General features: G+C 49.2%; 1 protein-coding gene across 1 annotated transcript in view; it reads left to right on the top strand.

Annotated features, from left to right (window-relative positions):
• KDM5B (lysine demethylase 5B) overlaps window positions 1-24,359 on the top strand; it is a 153,487-nt gene that overhangs the window by 16,555 nt on the left and 112,573 nt on the right. The window contains exons 2-5 of the mRNA XM_075335848.1: window positions 5,026-5,103; window positions 8,493-8,615; window positions 8,720-8,890; window positions 17,889-17,945. Coding sequence (XP_075191963.1) covers window positions 5,026-5,103; window positions 8,493-8,615; window positions 8,720-8,890; window positions 17,889-17,945 — 429 coding nt within the window. The remainder of the gene's footprint in view (window positions 1-5,025; window positions 5,104-8,492; window positions 8,616-8,719; window positions 8,891-17,888; window positions 17,946-24,359) is intronic.

The following is a 24,359-nucleotide window of genomic DNA, read 5'->3' on the forward strand; positions in this document are numbered from 1 at the left end:
GATAGAGGGATATATAGATACACGACAGATAATAGATAGATAGAGATAGAATCATAGATAGATAGATGGATAGAATCATAGCTAGAATCATAGATAGAGGGCTAGATAGATAGAATCATAGATAGATAGAGGGATAGAGAGAATCATAGATAGATAGAGGGATAGAGATAGATAAATACTGTATCTCAATGTTGGTGAAAGAGTCAGATTCATTTGTTCCCATAAAACTACTATAAAGAAATGAGGAAAAAAATACAAATACAATTTTTTTTTTTTTATCTTCACCACCTTGGATTCAAACCAGCAACGTTCAAAACTTGTGTCCAGCAACCTCCTGGCTTTCCTAACTGCTCTAGCTGTTGAGCCACTAGGATTGATGATGTCAGAGGGAGGATTTCACATAAATGAACCTACAATGCAGCCTCTTACACAGCATATTACACAGGACACAGCTACATTGTACAGAGCAGCATCTCTATGTCCTGTATTCTAGAGGGAGAGGAAAAGAGGATTTTTTTTTCTTGTAATAAAGTTACTAAAAATAATAAAAAAAAATAGAATAATGTAATTTTATTGCACTTTTTTATAAAATAATAAACATCACAAATCAGCAAATAACATGGACATATTTGGTGTCCCTGTAATCGTAATGACCTGAACAACACAGCGATCAGATTATTTATGGGGATCGGTAAATGGCGGGAAAAAAAAGGCGCAATTTATTATTTTTCTTTATTAAAACCCATAAAAAATGTAATAAAAATGGATCACTGAGGCCGTGTTCACACATAGCATAAATGCGTCATTTTTTCTGCAGGTGTCCGCGCCACGAGTGCAATAACAATGTTCTCTGATTATTGCGTGTTTGCGGTATTTTTTATACATTGTCCCCCTTATTTGATACGTTTGTTGCTGATGTGAATCCTGAAGCTTATAAAGAAAGAAACACTAAATCCGCACAGTTCAGCGGCGTCTTTCCATGCACCAGGGGCGGAGATTTCAGGACGTCTCATCCACTTTGCTTGGACAATTAGTCCATATTCACATGTAGTGTAAATGCTGCATTTTTTTCTGCTGTTTCTTTGCACATTTATTCTGCTGTGTTTAATTGTCCAAGTAAAGTGGATGTGATTCCATGAAAAGACGCTGCTGAATTCTGCGGTTTTCGGGGGCGGGTTCTCTGGAAGTTTCTATGTGGAGCTTAAAAAAATGCAGGAAAAAGCTTCTCTGTACAATAAAAACACTTAAAAACGCAGATTCACATCTGAACCAAAAACGCATTAAATAATGGAGAAAAGGCAGAAAAAATGCAGCAAAAATGGAAAAAACAGAGAAGATTGTTATTGTGTAGTTTGGTGCAGACAGAAACAAAAAGAAACAGAATTTATGCAACGTGTGAACATGGCCTTATAGGCACAAATAAGCAACATGTCATATAGTGACACAGAAATATAAAAAAATTCTGACTGCTATAAATATGAATGAACAGTCCGGAACATCTGCTGAATGACCCTTACTTCCAAATGGGTGTGGCTAGGGGTGTGGCTAGGGGCGTGGTCAAAATTTGCCGCTGCGCGCGCCGCATACTTTGTCCCTCTTTCCTTTCTTGAAAAGTTGGGAGGTACAGTTAGGTCCAGAAATATTTGGACAGTGACACAAGTTTTGTTATTTTAGCTGTTTACAAAAACATGTTCAGAAATACAATTTATATATATAATATGGGCTGAAAGTGCACACTCCCAGCTGCAATATGAGAGTTTTCACATCCAAATCGGAGAAAGGGTTTAGGAATCATAGCTCTGTAATGCATAGCCTCCTTTTTCAAGGGACCAAAAGTAATTGGACAAGGGACTCTAAGGGCTGCAATTAACTCTGAAGGTGTCTCCCTCGTTAACCTGTAATCAATGAAGTAGTTAAAAGTTCTGGGGTTGATTACAGGTGTGTGGTTTTGCATTTGGAAGCTGTTGCTGTGACCAGACAACATGCGGTCTAAGGAACTCTCAATTGAGGTGAAGCAGAACATCCTGAGGCTGAAAAAAAAGAACAAATCCATCAGAGCGATAGCAGACATGCTTGGAGTAGCAAAATCAACAGTCTGGTACATTCTGCGAAAAAAGGAATTGACTGGTGAGCTTGGGAACTCAAAAAGGCCTGGGCGTCCACGGATGACAACAGTGGTGGATGATCGCCGCATACTTTCTTTGGTGAAGAAGAACGCGTTCACAACATCAACTGAAGTCCAGAACACTCTCAGTGAAGTAGGTGTATCTGTCTCTAAGTCAACAGTAAAGAGAAGACTCCATGAAAGTAAATACAAAGGGTTCACATCTAGATGCAAACCATTCATCAATTCCAAAAATAGACAGGCCAGAGTTAAATTTGCTGAAAAACACCTCATGAAGCCAACTCAGTTCTGGAAAAGTATTCTATGGACAGATGAGACCAAGATCAACCTGTACCAGAATGATGGGAAGAAAAAAGTTTGGAGAAGAAAGGGAACGGCACATGATCCAAGGCACACCACATCCTCTGTAAAACATGGTGGAGGCAACGTGATGGCATGGGCATGCATGGCTTTCAATGGCACTGGGTCACTTGTGTTTATTGATGACATAACAGCAGACAAGAGTAGCCGGATGAATTCTGAAGTGTACCGGTATATACTTTCAGCCCAGATTCAGCCAAATGCCGCAAAGTTGATCGGACGCGCTTCATAGTACAGATGGACAATGACCCCAAGCATACAGCCAAAGCTACCCAGGAGTTCATGAGTGCAAAAAAGTGGAACATTCTGCAATGGCCAAGTCAATCACCAGATCTTAACCCAATTGAGCATGCATTTCCCTTGCTCAAATCCAGACTTAAGACGGAAAGACCCACAAACAAGCAAGACCTGAAGGCTGCGGCTGTAAAGGCCTGGCAAAGCATTAAGAAGGAGGAAACCCAGCGTTTGGTGATGTCCATGGGTTCCAGACTTAAGGCAGTGATTGCCTCCAAAGGATTCGCAACAAAATATTGAAAATAAAAATATTTTGTTTGGGTTTGGTTTATTTGTCCAATTACTTTTGACCTCCTAAAATGTGTAGTGTTTGTAAAGAAATGTGTACAATTCCTACAATTTCTATCAGATATTTTTGTTCAAACCTTCAAATTAAACGTTACAATCCGCCAATGAAGTAAGAGCCAGCGGCAGCATCTCAGCACCATCCCGAGCGGGCACAGGGCACACAGGCAGGCACCGCGCCGAGCACACCATGGGCTTTAATGGATTTACTGAGCTATCCTTGAGGAAGGGGGACTGGTGACGCCCCCGAAACGCGCGTCGGATCTAGCTCAGTGTATTATTGTGAAGTGGACACAGTTGTCTGCTTGTTCCTACCGATTACGGACTTTGCCGATTCACTGGCAACTGAATATTTGAGTAAGGCGCACGGAGAAATCCATGTCCTGGGACGGTGCAAGCTTACTTCAGCAACTTTCAACCAATATCCTGCTTGGACCTAAGGGGTTTTTTCAAAATCCAAACCCGGCATTGTTCCCTTTTCTTCAGCGGTGTAAGAGTCATTCCACGCAAGGACCATACTTCACTGAGTTCCCATGCCAGCGCGGGTGTCAGGTAATCTACACCGAGACTTGTAACGAGTCTCTGGGGCACTGATTCCTCTGCCTGCCAGAATCTGCGGTAGGAGCGCGGCATATTTAATCCTATTTCATGGAACCGTGAAAACTTGCAGCGTGGATATTAGCACTATTCAACTAATTTTGAAGGATTTACCTGTGCACTAACACTCGCCAGAAGGAACCTTTGCCCTCACATACGAGCTAGCACGAATGTGTTATTTTCCCCCCCCCTCCCCCTTGGGCGGATAAACTATTCATTATTTTTTGGATATTCTAGAAAAAATCCTTTTCTCTTGTTTGGATCTCTAGTTTACCCACATTTATTATTAATATACGTGGTGCCACCGGCCGGGGCCCCACGATAGTGCAATTTATGATATTTTCTCTTGGTTATATTTTTTTGTTTTTGTTTTTGTTTCTTATCTTATTTAGCAGTGTCAATATTTTTTATATTGTCGATTAAAAAATTAATTATATCAAATATTCTTATTATTCAGCGCTGGTTGGTGAGCTTTTTTCCTTATGAAAAAAATCTCCATTTTTATTATTATTTAAACGTTACAATCTGCACTTGAATTCTGTTGTAGAGGTTTCATTTCAAATCCAATGTGGTGGCATGCAGAGCCCAACTCGCGAAAATTGTGTCACTGTCCAAATATTTATGGACCTAACTGTATGTGTATGTATGAATGTGTGTGCGTGATCTGATGCATGTGAGTGTGCTGGCTGGGAGTGACAGACATCCAGGGTCTGGTAAGTATGAGTCTCCTGGAAAGCGGTGGGGGGTGGGGGTGGGTTTAAGTCTGATTGGGGGGGGTAAACTATTTCCCCAACCATGTTTCTTCAAGAATAAGACCTACTCCAAAAATAAGCTCTAGCGCTTTTTTGGGGATAACAAAAAGTATGACAGTGTCATATTTTGGAAAAAACACGGTAGCTACTTAGCACCTGCTGCCCATCAAAAAACTGTTCATTTTTCAAGCTTTACTTGTGTTTCAAAAACTATACATCCAACCAAGCTGACAACTAAAAGGTCTGTATAGAATCAGCCTGATAGTGCCAGTATAGCACTGGCTTTAGGTTATATAGGAAAATCCTGGTGATTGGTGCGCTGAGATGATTCTGTGCAATGCTAGAGTTGTACGTGACACCAGCTCTTCTGCCCTGTGAACGTATTCAGGAGCTTCTGAGCATATGCAGTTCTTGAGAAGGCCAAATTTAAAGAGTTGGGTCTGTAAGTTAGGCCACCCTTAGGAAATAAATCTATATTTGGAAATACATCGAAGAAGCCTTTGTATAGTGCATGTTGGGAAGGAAACCAGGAATAAGACAGCTTAATCAACAGATGCAGGATATGAGTCTTTTTAATAAACTATATTTAATTCTTTCAATTGTTTTCTGCAGGACTGGCAACCTCCATTTGCTTGTGATGTTGATAAACTTCACTTCACCCCACGTATCCAAAGACTTAATGAACTTGAGGTAACATGTTTCTCATATTTACCCGTTTCATCCAGTGTTCTAATATTGATCTGGTGTAATCACTCCCAACCTTATTACCTACTAGCTGTACTACCTGGCTTCGCCCGGGTTAACTGTTGTTAACAAAATAGAATGTATTATCATTCCCGGGATAGAATGTATTAACGCCTGGGATAGTAACTGTCTCTCTGTTTTTCTCCCATTCTCTGTCTGTCTCTCCTCTGTATATATCTATCTGTCTCTCTCTCTCTATCTCTTTGTCTGTTTGTCTCTCTCCCTGTCTGTCTGTGACGGTCTCTGTCTCTTTCTCCATCTGTCTCAATCTCTTTCTCTGTCTGTCTATCTATCTCTGTCACTTTCCTTGTCTGTCTCTTACCCTGTCTGTATCTTTCCCTTTCTTTCCCTGTCTGTTTCCCTGTCTCTGTCTCTTTGTCTGTGTCTGTCTCTTTCCCTGGCTGCATTGTGACACGCCAACATTCCATATAAGGGCGTGGCTGCGTATTCTTCTGAAGTTCTGGCTGCACTGTGGCTCTCAACTCCATTCGCTTTAATGGAGGCAGGTTTTTTGGCGAATAACTGTAAAGCGCGGGGTTAAAATTTCCCCTCAAAACCTAGCCTATGACGCTCTCGGGGTCCAGACGTGTGTGCGCAAAATTTTGTGGCTGTAGCTGCGACGGTGCAGATGCCAATCTCGGACATACATACACACACACATTCAGCTTTATATATTAGATTAAAGGCCTAGACTGTATGATGTGATGGCATATCACTTATTGCTGAGTTGAAAAGCCAGAGGCCTCTGTTTTTTACTAATGAGATACTGACCTGTGAAAAAGGCCTTATGCTTATTACAGACTCCTGAGTCACCAAACATCGCTAAGATGTTATGTGCAAGTTATCTCCGTAGTCTGAAAATGGATCACAGTGCAATAAGTCACTGATATAATAGAACAACATGGGGCCTTAAGCCCGCTACACACGCTTCAATATATCTCACAATCCGTCGTTGGGGTCAAGTTGTAAGTGACGCACATCCGGCATCGTTTGTGACGTATCTGCGTGTGACAGCTACATGCGATCAGGATTGAACGCAAAACCGTTGATCGCAAACACATCGTATCATTCTCTAGAATTGAGCGTTTTGTTGCAAGAACCTAGTCAATTGTAACGTGTGACATCCCTCATACGATTTTGTTGTCTGATGCTATGTGCGCAGGTGTGCGCTCTACACCGCAGCTTAAAAAAGGTCTGCTTCAGAGCGCAGCTGAAAAGCTGCGTTCTGAAGCGCCTCACAATGTTTGTCATGCACTAATCTCTGTCAGTCCGTCACTATCTCTGTCCCTCACTCTCAGTCCATGTCAGTCTATCCCCCTCTCTCATATACTCACCGATCCCCGATCCCTGGCGCTGCACGGCGTTCACACTGCTCCGGCGGCTTTTACTGTTTTGAAAAAGCCGGCCGCCCATTAAACAATTTCGTATTCCCTGCTTTCCCCGCCCACCAGCGCCTATGATTGGTTACAGTGAGACACGCCCCCACTCTGAGTGACAGGTGTCACACTGCACCCAATCACAGCAGCCGGTGGGCGTGTCTATACTGTGTAGTGAAATAAATAATTAAATAATTAAAAAAAATGGCGTGCGGTTCCCCCCATTTTTAAAACCAGCCAGATAAAGCCATACGGCTGAAGGCTGGTATTCTCAGGATGGGGAGCTCCACGTTATGGGGAGCCCCCCACCCTAACAATATCAGCCAACAGCCGCCCAGAATTGCCGCATACATTAGATCCGACATTTCTGGGACTGTACCCGGCTCTTCCCGATTTACCCTGGTGCGTTGGCAAATCGGGGTAATAAGGAGTTATTGGCAGCCCATAGCTGCCAATAAATCCTAGATTAATCATGTCAGGCGTCTATGAGACACCTTCCATGATTAATCTGTAAGTTACAGTAAATAAACACACACCCGAAAAAATACTTTATTAGAAATAAAAACACACACATATACCCTGGTTCACCACTTTAATCAGCCCCAAAAAGCCCTCCTTGTCCGGCGTAATCCAGGATGATCCAGCGTCGCTTCCACCGCAGCTGCATGGAGGTGACCGGAGCCGCAGCAGACACAGCCGCTCCGGTCACCTCCATGCAGCAAATGAAGACAGCCGTGCGATCAGCTGCTGTCACTGAGGTTACCCGCGGCCACCGGTGGAATCAGGACGCGACACAGACAGAGCCGCAGCATCACAATGAAGTCGGGTGAAGTTCACCCGAGTTCATTCTGACAGTGCGGCTCTGTCTGTGTCTGCTGTCATCTGCCATTCAGCTCTGCTACATGGCTGTCTGTGTCTGCTGTCAGCGGCCATGTAGCAGAGCTGAATGGCAGATGACATAGTAAAAACGGATCCCTACACATTACACACGCTTGGCAAGTCAATAAATAAAAAAAAAAAAAAAAAAGGTGCCCAATGCATACGTCACAGAACACATGATCTAAAGGATCGCACACACAATTGACCAATTTAACATAGACTACTAACGCTCGTGTGACAGCAAATGAACGACCAACGTGAAATCTCATAGATCCCGTATGCAACCTGGGCGTGTCACATCGCAAATGCGATTGTACAACTAATTGCAACGTGTAAAGTGGGCTTTAGTCTAATAAGGCTTGACGCTTGAAAAATTGCTATCAAATTTCTAGTAGGGCGCATTTTCATGAAAATCATACAGTCTAAAGAGGCTGCCAATCACCCGACAAATGAGAAAACACTTGTTCGTTGGGTGAAATGACCTTTTTGGTTTGTAGAAAAAATGTCTTCTGCAGGGCATCGTCCTGTGTAAATTGGACCTGTGCTACTGTGAAGAATGGGGAGCACAGGATCTATTGACTATTTGGAGCGCCTCTGAAGGTGGTTGGCCTTGTGTAAACAGGCTATTAAATGACCGGCAACAAGTGTGGCCCAGTGTAAACGCACCCCTACAGGAGAGCAGCTGTGTGCCTTATCATATTTAGTTTTGAAAAATGTATTGCAGTCGTTAGCCCTTACTATATCTGTACTCTGTGCCATAGTGATGTAATATAAGTAAGTCAATGCTTTGTTTAAAAGAACTGAAGTCCTCAGTGGTTGATACCTTCTTAATGGCTAACTGAAAAGATGGTAATAATAGCAAGCTTTCCAGACTACTCGGGTCTCTTCAGGCGAGGTATAGCACAAAATCTGAAGAGTCACTTATTTCTACACCACAGGACATAGAATGGAGCATTACCTTCCATGTCCTGTGGTGTATAAATAAGTGACTCAATGTTATACATTCCCCCCCCCCCCCCCCCCCATCTTCCAAACTTGCCAACCAGCTAACCTTCGATATTAATTTGACGCTTTCCTCAGGCTCAAACCAGAGTGAAGTTAAATTTCCTAGATCAGATTGCCAAGTTCTGGGAGCTGCAGGGATGTACTCTGAAAATACCTCACGTTGAAAGAAAAATACTGGATTTATTTCAGCTAAACAAGGTGAGAGAAACAATAGCATGTATTGTAAGAAGGTACAATCCGAACTGAGATGTCTGCGATACGGCCCATGCACCGAGGTTTACTCCGTCCTTTCTTCACTGCAGTTGGTGGCTGATGAAGGTGGCTTTGATTTGGTCTGCAGAGATAGAAAGTGGACTAAGATTGCTGTAAGAATGGGCTTTTCAGCAGGAAAAGCCATTGGGTCTCATATCCGGGGCCACTATGAGCGTATACTCTACCCCTACAACTTGTTTCAGGCTGGAACTAATTTACTGGTAAGAATAACATTTTATGTTAGAATTCACCCAACTCTAATTTCTTGTATATTTTTTAGTACAGTGTTTATTTAAAGGGAACCTCTCACCCTGAAAATGCAGTCCTACCTGCAGGCACCATAGAGCAGGGGGAGCTGAGCAGCTTGATATATAGTTTGTGAGGAAAGCTTCAGTATAACCTGTGTTTTCATCATTTAATCCTCTGCTTTCTCTGGGATTTTCGGTCCAGTGGGCGGGGGCTATCAGTGACTGACAGCTGTCATTGTATAAGTGTATGCAGAGGTGGCTGTCAGTCACTGATAGAGCAGAAGAGCTTATCCTGAATCTTTTCTCTGTTCAGGTCCCCCTGCTCTATAACATGATCCCTGCAGATTGGGCTGCATTTTCACAGTGATAGGTTGTCTTTAAAGGAAACTTATGTCAGCACAGAATGATAGTTCAAACAAAGTGCAGGCACTGCTGCAGCATGACAGGGTTAAACATTTAGGCACATCTTCCCACGGGCTGTTTTCCATGTTTCTCTGCCCTTCCCTGGTGCTATGAAGTCAGAGCTGTCAATCAAAGAGGAGAGGAGGGTGGAGATGGGTGGAAAACAAGCTGGTGGGAAGGTGCACTCCACTGGTCGGCCTGCCATGATACACTGAGCACCTGTACTTGCATTGAACTTTCATCCTGTGCTGACAGAGTTCCTTTTAAAGGGAATCTGTCCGCAGAGAAAATAGAGGTAATCCTGCAGATAAATATTGTTTTAAAAAATGTGGCAGTCTAATCGGAAGCCTAGGTGAAGGGAGAAACGGTAATGGCATTCCCCTCATCGCACTCCCTGCAGCCGCTTGCTTTCAGCCATCCGTACAATGCTAGGGTCTCTGAGAAGTCAAGATCACTACACAGTAAGGCTATGTGCGCACGTTGCGTACAAGCCCTGCAGAAATTTCTGCAGCGATCTGAAGAGCACATGTGCGCTTTAGATCGCTGCAGAAATGTGCGTAGTGAGCGCCGATTCCATGCGCTCTGCCTGCAGCTCCTGCCATAGACAGAGCAGGAGCTGCCGGCAAAGCGCAGGAAAGAATTGACATGTCACTTCTTTTTGCGCAGCGCTTCGGCAGTAGCCGAAGCGCTGCGCTCTTAAACGCCACGTGCGCACGGCCCCTGCACAGTCTCCATAGACTGTGCAGGGGACGCAGGACGCATGCAGTTACGCTGCGCTACAAAGCGCAGCGTAACTGCATGTTTTTACGCGACGTGCGCACATAGCCTAAGTATGCTGTAAAAACCCTTCACCTACTGCTTGACTGAAATCCTGCTCAACCCTATATATGCAGAGCTGGATGACAGTGAAGGAGCAAGGGGAATTGATTACAATGCTCTCACCATGTAATAAGCAATGGCTGTCTGCAGTCTCAGATGTCCCCCAGATGACTGGAAGCGAGCTACTGCAGGGGGATAACTAAATTCTACCTGCAGCCAGACTGCCATATATTTTTTAAACCATTTTTACTTAAAGGGGTTATCCAGGATTATTTTTTTTTCCCGTAAAGTGCTGCAAAATATGTTGGCGCTGTAGAAATACAAATTATTATTTCTTCGGCGCTCCATTGGGAGACCCAGACGATTGGGTGTATAGCACTGCCTCCGGAGGCCACACAAAGCATTACACTAAAAAGTGTAAGGCCCCTCCCCTTCTGGCTATACACCCCCAGTGGGATCACTGGCTCACCAGTTTTCTGCTTTGTGCGAAGGAGGTCAGACATCCACGCATAGCTCCACTGTTTAGTCAGCAGCAGCTGCTGACTATGTCGGATGGAAGAAAAGAGGGCCCATACTAGGGCCCCCAGCATGCTCCCTTCTCACCCCACTTGCGGTTTGTAAGGTTGAGGTACCCATTGCGGGTACGGAGGCGGGAGCCCACATGCTGTTTTCCTTCCCCATCCCCCTGAGGGGCTCTGAGGAAGTGGGATCTTACCGGCCTCCAAGCCCTAAGGCCGGGCTCCGTCCACAGACCCATTGAACCTGCTGGATAAGGAGCCGGGGTACCGTTCAGGGACAAGGCCCTGCAACATTCAGGTACTCTGTGTCCCCCTATGGACTGGCCGCGCACACTCCAGACTTGCTGGGTGTGCTAGTGCGCCGGGGACAGTAGCGCTGCGCGCTGGGGTTTGAGTCACTGCAGCTTGGCTGAGTGACTTTATGTGTTGGGAACTACCGCGCCGGCCGCTCCGGGAGCGGCGGCGCGGCTAGGACTTGTAGTGCGCCGGGGACTTAGCGCCGACCGTGCTTTTACGACGGCGGCGCTTATAAATCTAGTCCCCGGCTTTTGCGGCCTAGCTCCGCTTCGTTCCCGCCCCCTCCCTGTCAATCAGGGAAGGGGACAGGCGTTGTGCAATCGTCAGCGCCGAGGGCTGGAGCCTTATTTACATGCTCCAGCCCTCTCACTGGGCACAGTAGGACGCAGGTTTCCCGCTTTTTGTCTGAGCACACCCAGGGCCCGCCCCCCCTCCACAGAGACGCCGGCAGCCATTCCTGCATGCAGTCTGGCTGGGGAACGGACACAGGCTCTGGGAGACCCAGACAAGGGATTTCTGGCGACCACACACCCGCGTTAAGCGGGCGGTAAGCAGCACATTCGTGCTGGCCCCACTAGTGCCACAGTGTTATTTGGTGTACTTTTTCCTGTACCAGATATATCTATATATATTGCACTGTAAGGTCGCTTCTTGGCTGTATACCCCTATTGCTCTGAGGAGACGACAACATGTCATCTGCAAAACGCAAGGGTGCCAAGACACAGGCTGTGAACGCTGCTTGTGCCGCTTGTGGGGCTAATCTACCGGCAGGTTACAATGACCCCCATTGTGTGCAATGTTCGGTCCCTGTGCCACTTCGTCAGCCGGAGCCTATGGTGGTAGTGGCCCAGGCAGAGTCGCCGGTGAACCCTGTCCCGGTGACGGGGACAGAGTTTGCTGTTTTTGCTGACAGGATGTCTGTCACTATGACAAAAATCCTAGAGACCTTGCAGGCCAGGCCAGTTACTCAGTCCATGGACACTGCTGCGGCAATGTTCCCCGGTCCCCCTCAGTTGGAGTTAATCAGTGCTTCAAGGGGGTCCCAGGCATCTCAGCCTGACGGCTCTGATTCAGATGACAGTCCCAGGCAGCCTAAGCGTGCTCGCTGGGAGAGACCCCCCACGTCATCACGCGGATCAGGGTCTCAGCGAGAAGAGTCTCTACATGATGAGACAGAGGAGGGTGATCAGGAGTCTAATCCTGAAACCGCTCTCAATCTGGATACTCCTGATGGTGACGCCATGGTAAATGACCTTATAGCGGCCATCAATAGACTGTTGGATATTTCTCCCCCAGCCCCTTCTGCAGAGGAGGCAGCTGCACAGCAGGAGAAGTTCCATTTCAGGTATCCCAAGCCTAAACTGAGTACTTTTCTGGACCACGCTGACTTCAGAGAATCAGTCCAGAAACACCATGCCTACCCAGATAAGCGTTTCTCCAAACGTCTTAAGGATACACGTTATCCCTTTCCCCCTGACGTGGTCAAACGCTGGACCCAGTGCCCAAAGGTGGATCCCCCAATCTCCAGGCTTGCAGCTAGATCCATAGTTGCAGTGGAAGATGGGGCTTCACTTAAAGATGCCAATGACAGACAGATGGACCTTTGGTTAAAGTCTGTCTATGAAGCTATTGGCGCGTCGTTTGCTCCAGCATTCGCGGCCGTGTGGGCACTCCAAGCTATCTCAGCTGGCCTGGCACAGGTGGACTCTATCATATGTCCAGCAGTGCCGCGAGTGGCATCCCTAACCTCGCAAATGTCTGCGTTTGCGACTTACGCTATCAACGCTGTCCTGGACTCTACAAGCCGTACCTCAATTGCGTCTGCCAACTCTGTTGTCTTGCGCAGAGCCTTGTGGTTAAAGGAATGGAAAGCGGATTCTGCTTCCAAAAAATGTTTAACCAGCTTGCCGCTATCTGTAGATAGACTGTTTGGTGAACAATTGGCTGAAATCATTAAGCAATCCAAGGGTAAAGACTCCTCCTTACCCCAGCCCAGATCAAGCAAACCTCAACAGAGGAAGTGGCAGTCGAGGTTTCGGTCCTTTCGAGGCTCCAGCAAGACCCATTTCTCCTCGTCCAAAGGGACTCAGAAGGAGCAAAGGAGCTCAGATTCCTGGCGGGCTCAGTCACGCCCCAAGAAAGCAACCGGAGGAACCGCTTCCAAGGCGGCTGCCTCATGACTTTCGGCCTCAGCCCTCCGCATCCTCGGTCGGTGGCAGGCTCTCCCGCTTTTGCGACATTTGGCTGCCACAGGTCAAAGACCGGTGGGTAGCAGACATTTTGTCTCACGGGTACAGGATAGAATTCAGTTCTCGTCCTCCGCCTCGGTTCTTCAGAACCTCCCCACATCCCGACCGAGCAGATGCCCTTCTGCAGGCGGTGTGCTCACTAAAAGCAGAAGGAGTGGTGATCCCTGTTCCTCTGCAGGAACAAGGGCAAGGTTTTTACTCCAATCTCTTCGTGGTTCCAAAAAAGGACGGCTCGTTCCGTCCTGTTCTGGACCTAAAGCTGCTCAACAAGCATGTGAACGCCAGGCGGTTCCGGATGGAATCCCTCCGCTCTGTCATTGCCTCAATGTCCAGAGGAGACTTCCTTGCCTCAATAGACATCAAAGATGCTTATCTCCACGTGCCGATTGCTACAGAGCACCAACGTTTCCTACGTTTCGTGATAGGAGACGACCATCTCCAGTTCGTAGCTCTGCCATTTGGTCTGGCGACAGCCCCACGGGTTTTCACCAAGGTCATGGCGGCAGTGGTAGCAGTCTTGCATTCTCAGGGTCATTCGGTGATCCCTTACTTAGACTATCTACTTGTCAAAGCACCCTCTCAAGAGGCATGCCAACACAGCCTGAATGTTGCGCTGGAGACTCTCCAGACTTTCGGGTGGACCATCAACTTTTCAAAGTCAAACCTGGCACCGACTCAATCACTAACGTATCTTGGCATGGAGTTTCATACTCTCTCAGCGATAGTGAAGCTTCCGCTGGACAAGCAGCGGTCTCTACGGACAGGGGTGCAGTCTCTCCTTCAGGGTCAGTCGCACCCCTTAAGGCGCCTCATGCACTTCCTAGGGAAGATGGTGGCAGCAATGGAGGCAGTCCCGTTCGCGCAGTTTCATCTGCGTCCACTTCAATGGGACATTCTCCGCCAGTGGGACGGGAAGACAACTTCCCTAGACAGGAAAGTCTCCCTTTCTCAGACGGCCAAGGATTCTCTGCTATGGTGGCTCCTTCCCACCTCATTAACGCAGGGAAGATCATTCCTGCCCCCATCCTGGGCAGTGGTCACGACAGACGCGAGTCTGTCAGGGTGGGGAGCAGTTTTTCTCCACCACAGGGCTCAAGGGACGTGGACTCAGCAGGAGTCCACCCTTCAGATCAATGTTCTAGAAATCAGGGCAGTGTATCTTGCCCTATTAGCCTTCCAGCAGTGGCTGGAAGGAAAGCAGATCCGAATTCAGTCGGACAACTCCACAGCGGTGGCATACATCAACCACCAAGGAGGGACACGCAGTCGGCAAGCCTTCCAGGAAGTCAGGCGAATTCTCATGTGGGTAGAGGAAAGAGCTTCCACCATATCAGCAGTTCACATCCCGGGCGTAGAAAACTGGGAAGCAGGCTTCCTCAGTCGCCAGGGCATGGACGCAGGGGAATGGTCCCTTCACCCGGACGTGTTTCAGGAAATCTGCCGCCGCTGGGGGGTGCCGGACGTCGACCTAATGGCGTCTCGGCACAACAACAAGGTCCCGACCTTCATAGCGCGGTCTCACGATCAAAAAGCTCTGGCGGCAGACGCCTTAGTGCAAGATTGGTCGCAGTTCCGGCTCCCTTATGTGTTTCCACCTCTGGCACTCTTGCCCAGAGTGTTACGCAAGATCAGATCCGATTGCGGCCGCGTCATACTAGTCGCCCCAGACTGGCCGAGGAGGTCGTCGTACCCGGATCTGTGGCATCTCACGGTCGGCCAACCGTGGGCACTACCAGACCGTCCAGACTTACTGTCCCAAGGGCCGTTTTTCCATCGGAATTCTGCGGCCCTGAACCTGACTGTGTGGCCATTGAGTCCTGGATCCTAGCGTCTTCAGGATTATCCCAAGGGGTCGTTGCCACCATGAGACAGGCTAGGAAGTCCACTTCTGCTAAGATCTACCACAGAACGTGGAAGATTTTCTTATCCTGGTGCTCTGCACAAGGAGTATCTCCCTGGCCATTCGCGTTACCTGTCTTTCTTTCCTTCCTGCAATCGGGGTTGGAAAAGGGCTTGTCGCTCGGCTCCCTTAAAGGGCAAGTCTCGGCACTATCCGTGTTTTTTCAGAAGCGTCTAGCACGACTTTCTCAGGTGCGCACGTTCCTGCAGGGGGTTTGTCATATCGTACCTCCGTACAGGCGGCCGTTAGATCCGTGGGATCTAAACAAGGTCCTGGTTACTCTCCAGAAGCCGCCCTTCGAGCCTCTGAGGGATGTGTCACTTTCTCGACTCTCACAGAAAGTGGCCTTTCTGGTAGCGGTCACGTCTCTTCGGAGAGTGTCTGAACTAGCAGCGCTGTCATCCAAAGCTCCTTCCCTGGTGTTCCACCAGGACAAGGTAGTGCTGCGTCCCATTCAGGAGTTTCTCCCAAGGTGGTATCCTCTTTTCATCTTAATCAGGATATCTCCTTGCCTTCCTTTTATCCGCATGCAGTTCATCGGTATGAAAAGGATTTACATTTGTTGGATCTGGTGAGAGCACTCAGAATCTACATTTCCCGCACGGCGCCCCTGCGCCGCTCGGATGCACTCTTTGTCCTTGTCGCTGGTAAGCGCAAAGGGTCGCAGGCTTCCAAAGCCACCCTGGCTCGATGGATCAAAGAACCAATTCTTGAAGCCTACCGTTCTGCTGGGCTTCCGGTTCCATCAGGGCTGAAGGCACATTCTACCAGAGCCGTGGGTGCGTCCTGGGCATTACGACACCAGGCTACGGCTCAACAGGTGTGCCAGGCAGCTACCTGGTCGAGTCTGCACGCTTTCACCAAACATTATCAGGTGCATACCTATGCTTCGGCGGACGCCAGCCTAGGTAGAAGAGTCCTGCAGGCGGCAGTTGCCTCCCCGTAGGGGAGGGCTGTCTTTGCAGCTCTAACATGAGGTATTTCTTTACCCACCCAGGGACAGCTTTTGGACGTCCCAATCGTCTGGGTCTCCCAATGGAGCGCCGAAGAAGAAGGGAATTTTGTTACTTACCGTAAATTCCTTTTCTTCTAGCTCCTATTGGGAGACCCAGCACCCGCCCTGTTGTCCTTCGGGATTTTTGGTTGTTTTTCGGGTACACATGTTGTTCATGTTGAATGGTTTTCAGTTCTCCGATGTTACTTCGGAGTGAATTTGTTTAAACCAGTTCTTGGCTTTCCTCCTTCTTGCTTTTGCACTAAAACTGGTGAGCCAGTGATCCCACTGGGGGTGTATAGCCAGAAGGGGAGGGGCCTTACACTTTTTAGTGTAATGCTTTGTGTGGCCTCCGGAGGCAGTGCTATACACCCAATCGTCTGGGTCTCCCAATAGGAGCTAGAAGAAAAGGAATTTACGGTAAGTAACAAAATTCCCTTTTTTCATGGAGTAAGAGCTGCTAGGCAGGTAGTCACTAAGTGATCACAGACTGCTGTCAAACAGCATGACCTCAGCAGTCACACCTCTTAGCAGAGCGGAAGAGAAGCAGCTGCTCTGTCTGTGACGCCACAGGGGTCATCCGTGACTTGTGAGCAGGCCGAGATCTGCACCGGGCTCAAAATACAGGTAGTTAGCAATTCCCTGCCTGCTCTTCATCCCATAAGAAAATTGGTCCTGGCTAATCCCCTTTTAAAGGGAACCTGTCAGGTCCAATATGCAGCCGGAACCACGAGCAGTTCTGAGTGCATATTGCTAATCCCTGCCTAAAAGTCCCTGTATAAAGAAATTTTGATATGTTATGATATGCTAATGAGCGCAGGGACTAGTCGCAAGGGCGTTGGCTCCTGCACACATTCTGCCTTCTTAGCACACCCCTGTTGGCGTGCGAACATGCTACTCAATGCCCACTGCCCAGCATCCTCCTCAGTGACGTGCGCACCTGTGTCAATCTTGCCACCTCAGAACGCTGGGCTTTAGAGTCAGTGCGCATGATTGGAATGCCCCGCACTTCCGGTCATGCACAGTATGAAGCCGGGTGTACACGTCCCAGCTTTAGAGAGGTCTAGTGTGCATGACCGGAAGTGCAGTGACTTCTGTTCCATGCACACTGAGCCTAAACATGGCGTTCTGAGGCTGCGCGATGTACACAGGTACACGCGTCACTGCCGATGAGGACGCTGGGCAGTGGGCATTGACTAGCATTTTAGCACGCCCTGTGGGAGTACTAACATGCTAAGAGGGCAGAATGAGCACAGGAACGAACACCCTTGCGACTAGTCCCTGCGCTCATTAGCGTATCATAAAGGATCTTTAGGAATACATTTTCTAAAAATCTTTATGCTACTAGATACAGGGACGGTTAGGCAGGGATTAGCAATCTGCACCCAGATCTGCTCGGGGTTCTGGGTGCATATTGCAACTGACAGGTTCCCTTTAAAGGATTACCTCCTATGACTGCATTGTCATTTTTGAAAGGGAACCGGTTAGTAAAAATATCTAGTATTTTCAGTTTTAATGTTTTGTTTCCCTTAATACTTTCTTTCACAATGCTGTCTCAGGTTAAAGGGAACCTGTCAGCAGATTTGTCCGTTATAAGCTGCGGCCACCACCAGTGAGCCCTTGTATACAGTATTCTAGAATGCTCTATATAAGGGCTCACTGATGGTGACCGCAGGTTATAGTTGCCAAATCTGGTGACTATTAATCCAATACTACTGACTAGTTAGTCTTTTGTGTTTTTTATGTAAATGATGAAATAATTTTCATATTTTATTTATTTTCTTCACATCAGGGTTCAGATTCATGCACCAAACTGCTTGGATTTAATGACGATATAAATGTAGATAAGGTATGGTATCTATGGGTTTGTTTCATTCATTGGTTTTAATTGTTCTTAAAGAGAGCTGATGTTAACTTAAAAAAATGAAAAGCTTGAAGGGGAATTCCTGGGTTATCAAATCTATTTCTATCAGCATACCCTCAAACTATAAACGCTTATATCCATAGTACTGTATTCAATTGCTACTTTGTGCTATCTGGAATTACTCTGTGACGACTTATTCAGTCGCGCATAGATCAGAAGTGTGTTATCCGATTTCAATCTAGTTTGTCAATGGGGCTATTAACCCCTTAACGACCTTGGACGTACTGAGTACGTCATGGTGACATGGTGCTAAAGGACCCATGACGTACTCAGTACGTCCTGGCGAAATCGCGGTCCCGGAGCCCCGGGGAGTGAAATTTATTTACTTAAACGGTGGATTCGGGAAGGAGGGGACCTCTGCCTGACGTCAGGAGGGGTGGTGCCTCCTCCCCGAACCTACAGAGGCTGTGATTGGCTGACGAACGCCGCTCAGCCAATTACAGCCACTGTAATGTTCCAGCCATTGAAAATGGCTGGAACATTGAAATCCAGCCCTGATCAGTGCTGCTGTAGCACTGGCCATTGGCTGGAGCTGGGTGATCGATGCTTCACCCGCCCCCAGCTCTGATTGGAGAGACCGGTCTTGTGACCGCTCTCTCCAATCAATGTGGATCTGCGGCCTGTGACCGTCCCTGGAAGCTGAAGCTCTGCGGGTGCCCATCGGTAAGTTGCTGCCCCCGCTCGCCCGCCCCTGTCCCAGCCGCTCGCCCGCCCGCCCGCCCCTGTCCCAGCCGCTCGCCCGCCCCTGTCCCAGCCGCTCGCCCGCCCCTGTCCCAGCCGCTCGCCCGCCCCTGTCCCAGCCGCTCGCCCGCCCCTGTCCCAGCCGCTCGCCCGCCCCTGTCCCAGCCGCTCGCCCGCCCCTGTCCCAGCCGCTCGCCCGCCCCTGTCCCAGCCGCTCGCCCGCCCCTGTCCCAGCCGCTCGCCCGCCCCTGTCCCAGCCGCTCGCCCGCCCCTGTCCCAGCCGCTCGCCCCTGTCTCCGATCGCCCCGCCGCCACGCTCGATTTACCGCTGTCCCCGCCGCCGCTCCGATCCACCGCTGTCCCGGCCGCCGCTCCGATCCACCGCTGTCCCGGCCGCCGCTCCGATCCACCGCTGTCCCGGCCGCCGCTCCGATCCACCGCTGTCCCGGCCGCCGCTCCGATCCACCGCTGTCCCGGCCGCCGCTCCGATCCACCGCTGTCCCTGCCGCCGCTCCGATCCACCGCTGTCCCGGCCGCCGCTCCGATCCACCGCTGTCCCGGCCGCCGCTCCGATCCACCGCTGTCCCTGCCGCCGCTCCGATCCACCGCTGTCCCGGCCGCCGCTCCGATCCACCGCTGTCCCGGCCGCCGCTCCGATCCACCGCTGTCCCGGCCGCCGCTCCGATCCACCGCTGTCCCGGCCGCCGCTCCGATCCACCGCTGTCCCGGCCGCCGCTCCGATCCACCGCTGTCCCGGCCGCCGCTCCGATCCACCGCTGTCCCGGCCGCCGCTCCGATCCACCGCTGTCCCGGCCGCCGCTCCGATCCACCGCTGTCCCTGCCGCCGCTCCGATCCACCGCTGTCCCGGCCGCCGCTCCGATCCACCGCTGTCCCGGCCGCCGCTCCGATCCACCGCTGTCCCTGCCGCCGCTCCGATCCACCGCTGTCCCGGCCGCCGCTCCGATCCACCGCTGTCCCGGCCGCCGCTCCGATCCACCGCTGTCCCGGCCGCCGCTCCGATCCACCGCTGTCCCGGCCGCCGCTCCGATCCACCGCTGTCCCGGCCGCCGCTCCGATCCACCGCTGTCCCGGCCGCCGCTCCGATCCACCGCTGTCCCGGCCGCCGCTCCGATCCACCGCTGTCCCGGCCGCCGCTCCGATCCACCGCTGTCCCGGCCGCCGCTCCGATCCACCGCTGTCCCGGCCGCCGCTCCGATCCACCGCTGTCCCGGCCGCCGCTCCGATCCACCGCTGTCCCGGCCGCCGCTCCGATCCACCGCTGTCCCGGCCGCCGCTCCGATCCACCGCTGTCCCGGCCGCCGCTCCGATCCACCGCTGTCCCGGCCGCCGCTCCGATCCACATGTGGGGGGAGGGTGGCTTGCAGTGCTCCACATGTGGGGGGGAGGGTGGCTTGCAGTGCTCCACATGTGGGGGGAGGGTGGCTTGCAGTGCTCCACATGTGGGGGGAGGGTGGCTTGCAGTGCTCCACATGTGGGGGGAGGGTGGCTTGCAGTGCTCCACATGTGGGGGGAGGGTGGCTTGCAGTGCTCCACATGTGGGGGGGAGGGTGGCTTGCAGCACATGTGGGGGGGGGAGGGTGGCTTGCAGCACATGTGGGGGGGGAGGGTGGCTTGCAGTGCTGCAAGCCACCCTCCCCCCACATGTGCTGCAAGCCACCCTCCCCCCCCCACATGTGCTGCAAGCCACCCTCCCCCCCCCACATGTGCTGCAAGCCACCCTCCCCCCCTCCCCCCCTCCATGTTCTGGGGCCCCCCCTCCTCCATGAGCCATCTCTCTCTCCCATCAGACTCTGCCCCCCTCCCCGATCTGCTGCCTGCTCTCTCCCATCCTCTTCATCTACTGCCCCCTCTCACCCTCCTCAATCTGTTGCCTCCTTCATCTGCTGCCTCTTCTGTCTGCTGTGATCCTGCTGCCTAGATCCATCCTGTAAGGTAGGTATCCCCATCTCACCTCCCCCCCCCCCCCCATCCTCTGCCGCTCCTCCACCCGCTGCGCCATTTCCCATCATCCATCCGTTGCGCCCTTTCCCATCCTCTGCCGCTCCTCCATCCGCTGCGCCATTTTCCATCTTCCATCCGCTGCGCCCTTTCCCATCCTCTGCCGCTCCTCCATCCGCTGCGCACTTTCTCATCTTCCATCCGCTGCGCCCTTTCTCATCTGCCGCCCCGCCCTCTCGCATCGCATTATCCAGCGCAGTTGCTTGCTTCCAGACTGGAGTGGATGATGCGATGCGAGACTCGTGCATTGCTCTCACGTTTGGCACTGGTCTTAGTGGCAGGCGCTCATATTTTTTTTTTTTTATTCTTTTTTTTTTTTTTTACTGATGTCTGTATTTTTTATTTCGCCAAACTAATTTTTTTGTATGGGGGGGGGGGGGTCTAGTTTCCAAAATGGGATCACATGTGGGGGAGCTCTATTGTTTAGGCACCTCAGGGGGTCTCCAAATGCAACATGGCGTCTGCTAATAATTCCAACCAATTTTACTGTGAAATGGCGCTCCTTCTCTTCTGAGCCCCGCCGTATGCCCAAACAATTGATTTCCACCACATATGAGGTACCTGTGTACTCAGGAGAAATTGCACAATACATTTTATGGTGCATTTTTTCCTGATACCCTTGTGAAAAAAAAGCTACCTGTTTGAAAAAACAATTTTGTGGTAAAAAAAATAATAAAATATTTTCACGGCTGAACATTACAAACGTTTGTGAAGCCTCCAGGGGTTCAAAGTGCTCACTAAATAGCTAGATAAATTCCATGAGGGGTCTAGTTTCCAAAATGGGATCACATGTGGGGGAGCTCCATTGTTTAGGCACTTCAGGGGGGTCTCCAAATGCAACATGGCGTCCGCTAATAATTCCAACCAATTTTGCTGTGAAATGGCGCTCCTTGCCTGCCGAGTCCTGCTGTGTGCCCAAACATTTGATTTCCACCACATATGGGGTATCTGCGTACTCAGGAGAAAATGCACAATACATTTTATGGTGCATTTTTTCCTGATACCGTTGTGATAAAAAAAGCTACCTGGTTGAAGCAACAGTTTTGTGGTAAAAAAAATTTTTTTTCTTTTCACGGCTCAACGTTATAAACTTCTGTGAAGCCCCCAGGGGATCAAAGTGCACATCAAACATCTAGAAGAAATATTTGAGGGGTCTAGTTTCCAAAATGGGGTCACTTGTGGGGGAGGTCCATTGTTTAGGCACCTCAGGGAGTCTTCAAACCCGACATGGCGTCCGCTAATGAGTGCAGCTAATTTTGCACTCAAAAATTCAAATGGCGCTCCTTGCCTTCCGAGTCCTGCCGTGTGCCCAAACATTTGATTTCCACCACATATGGCGTATCTGCGTACTCAGGAGAAAATGCACAATACATTTTATGGTGCATTTTTTCCTGATACCGTTGTGATAAAAAAAAGCTACCTGGTTGAAGCAACAGTTTTGTGGTAAAAAAATTTTTTTTTCTTTTCACGGCTCAACGTTATAAACTTCTGTGAAGCCCCCAGGGGTTCAAAGTGCACATCAAACATCTAGAAAAAATATTTGAGGGGTCTAGTTTCCAAAATGGGGTCACTTGTGGGGGAGCTACATTGTTTAGGCACCTCAGGGAGTCTTCAAACCCGACATGGCGTCCGCTAATGAGTGCAGCTAATTTTGCGTTCAAAAATTCAAATGGTGCTCCTTGCCTTCCGAGTCCTGCCGTGTGCCCAAACATTTGATTTCCACCACATATGAGGTATCTGCGTACTCAGGAGAAAATGCACAATACATTTTATGATGCATTTTTCCTGATACCCTTGTGAAAATACTAATTTTTATGGCTAAAGTAACATTTTTGTGTTAAAAAAGTAAAATTTTCATTTTTTCGTCTACATTGCTTTGGTTGCTGTGAAGCTCCTAAAGGGTTAATAAACTTCTTGGATGTGGTTTTGAGCAGAGTGAGGGGTGCAGATTTTAGAATGGGGTCACTTTTGGGTATTTTCTGTCGCCTAGGTTTCTCAAATCACTCCAAATGTGATGTGGTACCTAAAAATTTTTTTTATGTAAATTTTGTTGGAAAAATGAGAAATTGCTGATGAACTTTGAACCCTTCTAACTTCCTAACGGAATTTTTTTTTTTTTCAAAAATTGCGCTGGTGTAAAGCAGACAAGTGGGAAATGTTATTTAGTAACTATTTTGTGTGACCTATCTCTCAGATTTATGGGCATAAAATTTCAAATTTTGAAAATTGCGAAATTTTCAAAATTTTCGCCAAATTTCCGAAATTTTCACAAATTAACGCAAAACATATCGGCCTAAATTTACTACTGACATGAAGCACAATATGTCACGAAAAAACAATCTCAGAATCGCCAGGATCCGTTGAAGTGTTCCAGAGTTATAACCTGTCAAAGTGACACTGGTCAAAATTGCAAAAAATGGCCGGGTCTTTAAGGTGAAAACAGGCTGGGGGCTGAAGGGGTTAAAGTTATCTATATTATTTATTTATTTTTTTTTTTTTTTTTTTATGTATACTCCCACTACAAGACTTGACCATTACGGGGCTCATCACTAGTATAATACACTGCAGTCGTTCCTTATTGCCATGCATTATGCCTCTCAGCCTAAGGCTATGTTCACATTGTGGTTTAGATTATGGTCATTGGCTCTTTTCGGGCTTATATCTCAAGCCCTGGAATACGGGATTCAGCCATTGGCGCAGACAGGGCTATGAACTTTAATGATGTAGACAGTCACATTGTGCTCTGTTGGGCAATATTTGAGGCAGGCTCGAGCATGGCTTGGTGCGCTCCTCAAAATGACGTCCCGCAGAGCACAATGTAACTTTGTCTGCATCATCAAACTTAATAACTCCATCAACACAAACATCCAAATCCTGTTTTCCAGAGCTTCAAATGTAAGCCCTGACTTTAAGCTAAAATGCAATGTGAACATAGCCTAAAGCAGGCTTTACACGCTGCGACATCGCTAATGCGGAGTCGTTGGGGTCACGGAATTCGTGACGCACATCCGGCCGCATTAGCGATGCCGTTGCATGTGACACCGATAAGCGATTTTGCATCGTTGCAAAAACGTGCAAAATCGCTAATCGGCGACATGGGGGTCCATTCTCAAATCTCATTACGGCAGCAGTAACGAGGTTGTTTCTCGTTCCTGCGGCAGCACCGCACGCATCGCCAGACATAACCTTCCGGCCCTCCGCACGCATCGCCAGACATACCCTTACGCTGCTGGGATCGTGACGGAGCCGGTGAACGCTGGTAACCATTATACACATCGGGTAACTAAGGTCCCTTGGTTACCCGATGTGTATCATAGTTACCAGTGTACACCGGCTCCGTCACGATCCCAGCAGCGCCAGACATAACCTTGCGATGCTGGGATCTTGATGGAGCCCGTGAACGCTGGTAGCCATTATACACATCGGGTAACTAAGGTCCCTTAGTTACCCGATGTGTATCATAGTTACCAGCGTACACCGGCTCCCGGTACACATGTGCAGGGAGCCGGCATTATACTCCTCTCCCCCCAGGACTACTCCTCCTATTATAGTCCTCCTATTATACTCCTCTCTGAGTATAATAGGAGAACTATTATAGCATAGGGGATGTAGCACGATGGGGGGTGCGCAGCATGGGG

The sequence above is a fragment of the Anomaloglossus baeobatrachus genome, chromosome 2, assembly GCF_048569485.1.
Source record: "Anomaloglossus baeobatrachus isolate aAnoBae1 chromosome 2, aAnoBae1.hap1, whole genome shotgun sequence".
Lineage (NCBI taxonomy): Eukaryota > Metazoa > Chordata > Amphibia > Anura > Aromobatidae > Anomaloglossus > Anomaloglossus baeobatrachus.